The sequence below is a fragment of the Mastomys coucha genome, unplaced genomic scaffold (genome assembly GCF_008632895.1).
Source record: "Mastomys coucha isolate ucsf_1 unplaced genomic scaffold, UCSF_Mcou_1 pScaffold7, whole genome shotgun sequence".
In the NCBI taxonomy this organism is placed as follows: domain Eukaryota; kingdom Metazoa; phylum Chordata; class Mammalia; order Rodentia; family Muridae; genus Mastomys; species Mastomys coucha.
The window spans coordinates 21,427,304-21,435,151 of NW_022196913.1; the positions used below are offsets into that span (position 1 = coordinate 21,427,304).

At 37.8% G+C, this 7,848-nt stretch overlaps 1 protein-coding gene across 4 annotated transcripts in view; it reads right to left on the reverse strand.

Moving 5' to 3' along the window:
* Positions 1-551: 551 nt before the first annotated feature.
* Positions 552-7,848, reverse strand: part of Sugct (succinyl-CoA:glutarate-CoA transferase) — a 474,328-nt gene continuing 467,031 nt past the window's right edge. For all 4 annotated transcript variants that reach the window (XM_031358181.1, XM_031358178.1, XM_031358182.1 and 1 more), the window contains one exon: positions 552-596. In XM_031358181.1, the coding sequence (XP_031214041.1) occupies positions 570-596 (27 nt within the window). In that variant the 3' untranslated portion in view covers positions 552-569. The remainder of the gene's footprint in view (positions 597-7,848) is intronic.

Sequence of the window (7,848 nt, forward strand, 5' to 3'; positions counted from 1 at the left end):
GTTAGTATATTTATCCTAATAGTTTTAGGTAGAAAAATGGGATAGGTCAGACTAGGAAGATGGCTCCGTAGGTTTGCTATTCAAGTAAGAGGAGGTTAGTGTAGATCCCTAGCACCCACATTTAAAAAAAAATAATGTGTGATAGCATGCACCTGGAACTTCAGTGCTGGGGAAGCAGAGACAGTTGGATCCTGGGAGTTCACTAGGTAGGCATTGTAGCCAATCTGTGATCATGAGGTTCAGTAATTGACCTTCTACCAAAACATATAATCAATAACATAAGATATAGAGAGATTGAGGAGAAGAGCCCAGTGCCAACCTTGGGCTTCTACATGTGCTCCCATGGGCAACAGCATCTACACACAGATACACACACACACACACACACACACACACACACACACACCAAAAAGAAAAGAGAAAATGGAGGTTCTCCAATCATAGTCTCCAAAGAAAATGGCATCAGGGTTTTAAAAGCCTGGCTCAAGGGTAGTGGGATCAAACACTATGTGGGACATTCTGGGTAAACTCACCTTCAAGACATCTCATCTCCAAAAACTACAAGTTGTTTATGGCATTATTAAGGAATCTGGCATCTGAAATCAAAGTGAATCTTTTTAGGTATTTATTAATAAATAAAGTATTTACACTTTATTTTAAATGATCAGTTTTGAAAAACTCACATTGTCATACAAAATACTTATGACATATAAATTGTGTGTGTGTGAAGGTGGCTAGAGAGAATGTTTATTATTACTTAGGGGAAACCAGACTGGATTAAAGCACACCTGGTTACTAAGAATGAGGAGGAAGGGGAAAGAAAAGGGATTTGAAATGTCTGCAGAGCTCATTATGCCCTGTTACCAAATGAGTCACGGACATCATTGGCTGTGATTCAAACAGTTGTTCTGTTCTGAGTAACATGGTGGCAATCTAAAGATCCACAGCTGGACTCTGGAAAACCCTGTCAAAATCTTTTGTAATAAAAATAACAAATTTGCTACATTGGCTGTTTGACACTGGATCATCTCAGAATGAATCCTCTCAAAGCCAGGGGTCCATAAGAGTTGTTTTCTGCAATCAGGTGAAAAATGGGGTTTGTTTTTAAGGTACTCTGGTATTATCAAATGCTGAGTGAGGAGTTTTGAGAAGTTCCAACTAAAGCCTAAAATAGTGAACATCTGAATTCAGACAACTTGAGACACATTTCTATTTCTAACCTTTTTCCCTCTGTGACTGAGTTTCTCAGACCACTTTCCAAACAACATGTGGACACTGGCTTTATGATTCATCATCAGCTACCATATCCAATGCCTTTTCTTGTTCCGTAGAAGTTAGATACCAGTTAGATCCTAGCTGTAACACCATTTGATTTATCTGTTCTTCCTCAGATGCAGTCTGAATTTGTTCTTTATCACAGCATCTCTAAAATCTAAATTCAGCAGAGAACTGACATGTCATCAGTTTAGCTTCCATTCATAAGGAAAGCCAACACTTTAAACACCACAGTAATAGGAAGTGATTAAAATAAAAAAATTCTTTCCCAAAGTATTACCCATGTTTCCTCCACCCTTTGAAATAAGACTAAAATCTATGCTGCTAAGTATGGGTGGGCACATTTTAAATCGGCAAGTAATGCAATGTCTTCCTTAAACTCTTCAAAATGTTTGTCTTGCAACTGTCCCTCTCAGCTTTATGGGACTCCATCCAACTCATCATCTTTTCTTCCCTTGACTTCCAGAGTTATCTGACTGCTAGAGAATGAAACCCAACCATCTACTGACAGCATCCCCAAATACTTCCAGGAATGAATAGTATCTCCTTCAAATATATACTATAAGTACTGTGAATAGTTTCTTATACCATTAGGGAAAGAAAAGTAATATTTTCCTTGATGACAGACCAATCATCTTTTCCCTGAAAAAAAAATTGTAAGTGATTTTGCATGCTAAAATTTGCATGAGAAGTATAAATTTTCAGGCACATTCCTCCTGGAGAGGCAGTGTCTAATACACCTTCCAGTGCACGTTGACCACATCCTGGCCAAGGCTCAACACTGGTAATGCTAGCCAGATCTGGACTACAGGAAGCAAGATGCCACACGGGACAGCTGTCAGCACTCTCTCAGCACCCAGCCTTCAATTCAGCCCTCCCCAGCAATTAGCAAGGAACTAGTTTTCCAATGGAACAGATGCCTTGTTATCCCAAAAGCAACGGAGAGAAATCCCTGGGTTTCTACTTGTAATTGTTGGGCCAAGGTTGACCACTATGTGAAGCCAATCCACAGCTATGTGACCGATGCTTCCTAGCCCTGCCCTCCTGAGACATGTGATGAACATCAGCTTATTTAGTTTTCCACAATCCCAGACAATTTTAGAATACTGAGTAGTCACACTTTATTTTCAAGGATGGGTGCTGACAAAAATCTCTTCTGAAGACAGAAGAGTGACTGGCTGATAACTCTAGATGCGCTTAACAATATGAAAGTCAGATTCCAGCTAAAGGATTTTATCCTAGTATCCCTCATTCATAAGCATGTTATAGTGTTGACAGTTCAAAATTGTTTGGCAAATGATGCCTTTGATATAAAGACAGACGCAATAGCTTCCCTTCACATGCCTTTTCATATAAAAATGTATACTTACATATACAGAAAGTTTAGAATCTAGACTTTTAGATTAGCAAAATAATTACAACCAATTACCACATTCAAAAAAATCATTAGACACAAAGCTCAAAGCAATATTTTTACTTGAATTTAAATCTTTTCATAATGTATGCTATAGTAATATAACAGAATAGACAATTTATCATTAAATGTTTTTTTGAGATAATTTATGTAATGATTCCCAATAACATTTCATTTTGCTTTTGTACTATCTATATTAGTGTCTATATTAGTCTATAAGGATGCTGTTAACTCCTTGTTTTTTATACTACTGGAAATAAAACCCAGAAACTTAAGCATGCCAAACTTGTATTCTACCAGTGAGCAAATTTTCCAACCCTTGTGATACTGTTATTAAAAATCAATAGTTAACACTTGTGCATAATTAAGATGTCTACAGAGCATAATTACATTTAATTATTATTTTCTTAAAGATTTATTTTATTTGTGTGTACATATATACATATGTGTGTATATTTATATATATTTATATATATGTATATATATGTGTATATATATATATATATATATATACATTTGTATATGTCTACCTGTATATGTGCACTTGTATGTGAGTATCTAGGAAGACCAAAAGAAGTAGCTGAAGTTGCAGGTGGTTGTGAGTCACCCAACATGACACGGATCCTGAAAACCTAACTCAGGTCACAGTAAGTGCCTTACATGCGATTACTTTTAAAGATCTTAAAAACAAAAAAAAAACCCAAAAAACAAAAAACAACAACAAAAAAAAACGTTTAAAATCATATTATCCCGGTACTAGTGAGTTTTACACCAACTCAGCACAAGCTAGAGTTTTCAGAGAGTAAGGAGCTTCAGCTGAGAAGATACCTCTGTAAGTTCCAGCTCTAAGTCATTTTCTCAACTACTAACCAATAGGAGAAGGCCCAGCCCATTGTGAGGGGTCCCATCTCTGGGCTGGTGATCCTGGTTGCTATAAAGAAAGCAATCTGAGCAAGCTAGTAGGCAGTGCCCCTACATGGTGTCTGCCTCAGCTCCTGGGTCCACATTCCTGACCTGCTTGAGTTCCAGTCCTGACTTCCTTTGGTGATGAACATCAGTATGAAAGTGTTAGCTGAATAAACCCTTTCCTCTACAACTTGCTTTTTTGGTCATGGTGTTTCATTGCAGCAATAGAGATACTGACTAAGACTCTCCATGAAAAAAAAAATGTTTTTTGGTATATTTCTCACTGTTATTTAGATGGGGAAAAACTGTAGCCCATAAAATAGTACACTTATAACAGTACATTGCTTTCTGCAGAGCAGAGTGTCTACAACAAACTCCACAGCTTCTCCACTCTCACCATAGTCATAATTCCAATGAATGAGAAAAAAATTAAACATAAAAAATGTGACTGGGAAATGTTAGCAGTAAATGAAAAATCTGGGGGAAAAATTATGAGCAATATCCCAAGATAAATATATCACCAGGCCTCCAAAGGGACAGCAGTCTATGACATTGTACTTAAACATAAGACTGCTCCAAGCCCAAGAAACTCCTCTCAACCTAGCTGCACCTCAGTCTTTCTGAGTATCTCATTCCTTTCTGCTTCCCCACTGCTAACCACACTGTTCAGTTCTGCAAAGCTCTTTAAGTATTTCAGCACCTCAGAACCATTCCTACTGTTCTTGTCTGAAACCCTTTCTCTCCATTCTTCATACCCTTGATCTCTATTCTTAAAGACTGTTTATTCAGCGATTTATTCTTTGTGAGTACTCAGCAAATATTTGTGGAATACAGAAAATGAAAATCTATCTATCATGTTAACCATGTGACCTTAAGGAAAATAGTTAACTTTATCTCTTCTAAGAAAAAAGCACTATATTATGTTTAGTATGTCCACCAAATATTTGAAACAAGTCAAGGAGTAAAAGCAGAAGCAAACTCAAATTCTTATTCTCTAGATTGCAATGAAAAATATGAGTGAGCTACTACCATACTGTATTTTTTTTTCTAAATCCACATTTTACTTGCTTTAAAAACAAGGTTTTATGACAAGGCAACTATGTCATCCTCATTTTTAAGACAGTAAGCTATACATCATCTAGTGAAGAAAACACACTCTAACTTTTAATACATAACTATTATAACTTCACCAATTTCACTCTATTTTTCAATTAAATATTGAAAAGTAATAGTCAAATTTCAGTCAAAATTGGAGGTTATGTAAGATTAAAGCTTTTACATGCAATATGATTACAGTTAACATACATAGCAGGACACAAGGAGTAGAGGGCCTGACAGTTTCATATAACTCTGAAAGATCAATAAATCAATTCAAGTCTCCTGTTTGGTGACTTGTCCACATTTCAGATAACTAGAATTTCACAGAAGAAACTGAAAGGCACATTTGTATCCTCTTCTCAGTGATTTCTCAGTCCAAGTTGTTCACTTCACAAGTCTAAACATGGCTCCTCTCTGCCCCAGCTGTGCCAATTCAACCTGGAGTGGGAAACATTGAGTTCTGACAACCTTAGAAGCTACCACGATTGCATGATGGAAAGCAAACTGACAGTTCTGTCAGGGATGTGAGAAGCAGAACCAGATCCATCTTGTTCCTGCAGAGATGTGCTAGCTGTACACAGCTGAAGATAATAAAAGCAAGTTTGCTGGATAGGATGTGAAGATGTAATTCAAAGACACATGGGAGAGGTCCTGACAACATATCCTGGGTTACTAACCCACTTAGTGGTGAGTACTGTGTTACCAAAGTTCTCTAGTCTTCATACCCTTGATCTCTGTTCTTAAAGAATGTTTATTCAGCAATTTATTCTTTATGGGTACTCAGCAAATATTTGTGGAATACACAAATGAAAATCTATCATGTTAGCCATGTGACCTTAAGGAAAATAGTTAACTTTATCTCTTCTAAGAAAAAAGCACTATAATCCCACAGAGAAGACTGAAATTTCCCCTATGAACTGCCTTGCACTTACACTTATGTTGAATCTCTTTATAGTCTAAAATCATTGCACCACAATTTCCTCTCCCTGGTTTGGTATTTTAGGTAATGGACTTAATGGTTGGCAGTATTAAGTCCTGTGATGAGGGTCTGAATGACCCAAATTCCCACTGATCATGCAAGTTAAGTGACTATCATTTTTAAATTACCTGTAATCTTCACAGTAGGTTTTATTATTTATGGTTTATTGATTTTAAAAAAAAAGTTCAGTGGGGAAAATTAACTTGTCCAAAGTCACATGGCTAGTGAATAGCAAACCCAGCACTCAGACATTTCTTTCTCTCCTCTCTTCTCTTTCTCTCCTCTCCTGTCCTCTCCTCTTCTCTTTCTCTCTCCCCGTCCCTCTTACTTGCTTCCTGTTGTTGACAGAATCTCTTCTACATATTTCAGAGTTTCTGAGAAAATATTCCATGTTGTCTATAAAGGAAGGTATTTAAGGTGGCATGGTGACGCCTGCATTAATCCCAGCACTCAGGAGGCAGAGGCAGGCAGAGCTATGGGACTTTGCAGCCAATCTAGAGAGTTCCAGCCCAAGCAAACAACAATAATAGCAAAAAGGGAAATATTTTCTTCCCATAAAATATAAATTACTAGCCGGGCGGTGGTGGCACACACCTTTAATCCCAGCACTCGGGAGGCAGAGGCAGATTTCTGAGTTCGAGGCCAGCCTGGTCAACAGAGTGAGTTCCAGGACAGTCAGGGCTATACAGAGAAACCCTGTCTTGAAAAACAAATATATATTAAAATCTTCCCAAACATGCCTAAAAAGCTGAGTGTCACTTTGCCTTCCCAAGAGCCATAAATGTACGGTGCCATTTTTCAGCCAGATTCCTGGACAAGCAATTTAGTTTGCTCCTTATGTGAGCATGGGACACTGTAACAGTGCTGGCCACTTGCTGCACTCTTTGACTCTAACTGGTGTGTTCCAATGGAGCAGGCTACTTCAGCTAGCCGAGGAAGAGCTCTTCCATAAGGTAGGTCTTCTACCTATTTCTAAAAATGATTTTTATTTTCAATATGCTTTGTTAAATATCTTCAGATAAGAAAGGAATCATTTCAAAAGCAAAGCTTGACCGAGGAAATAGTTCCGTTGGTTAAGTACCTACTTCACAAGATGTGGACCACTGTCCATCATGGTGGTGCACATCCATCACTAACCCCCACACTGGCAAGTGACAGATGGAACGATCCCTGGGATTCACTGCTCAGCCTCAACATGTTCTACCTAATTGTTGAGTTTCAGAAAACAATCAACCCTATCTCAGAAGAGGTGGTAGTGTTTTTTGTGAAAGTCTCCCCGCCAAGGCTTTCCTCTAGCCTCCACATCTATGTGTTCTCAGGTGAGAGACCCCCCACCAAGGCGTTCCTCTAGCCTCCACATCTATGTGTACTCAGGTACACCCCCTTTCTCTATGCATATACACATGAAGAAAAACTGATTGGATTTCTTGTCTGAGATTTTTGCACTGCTTTTGGCATGTGTTTTTGTGTGTGTGTTTGTGTGTGTATATGTGTGAGAGAGAGAATGTATGATTATAATCAATATTCATTTTAACAATAAATTTAAAATTATGGAATATAATATACCATTTAAAGAACTCCATCTGATTAACTTTCCACTGGATAATGTGTTTGTTTGTCCATTATATACAGATCTCGGTGATACAATAAAAGAAATGCAGAATTGATAATCTTGCCTTTCATATTTGTCCTGTCAAATATGAATCAATTTGTAAAATGAAGATACTGAAAATACACATTGTAGAAATATATAGAGTCATTCACATGAAGACCTTTTGTAAATGACAAAGTGCAACTGTCCTCATTGTTAGTCTATCTTGCCTAACTTTGAACATGACTTTTTTCTTTTTTTGAGCATAAAAATAATTTTTAATTAGCATAGGCTTTTTTTTAGATAGTTTCTTTATTTACATGTAAATTTCTACATTCCCAGTTTCCCCTCCAAAAAACAAAGAAACAAACAAAAACAACAAAAACAAACCCCTGTTGCCTCCCCCTTCCCCATGCCTGCCACCCCGCCCTCTCCCACTTTCTGGCCCTGGCATTCCCCTACACTGGGGCACAAAACCTTCACAGGACCGAGGTCCTCTCCTCCTATTGATGACTGTATTTGCAATCCTCTACTATACACATGCTGCCAGAACAATCAGGCCCCTCCATGTGCAGTCCTTGGTTG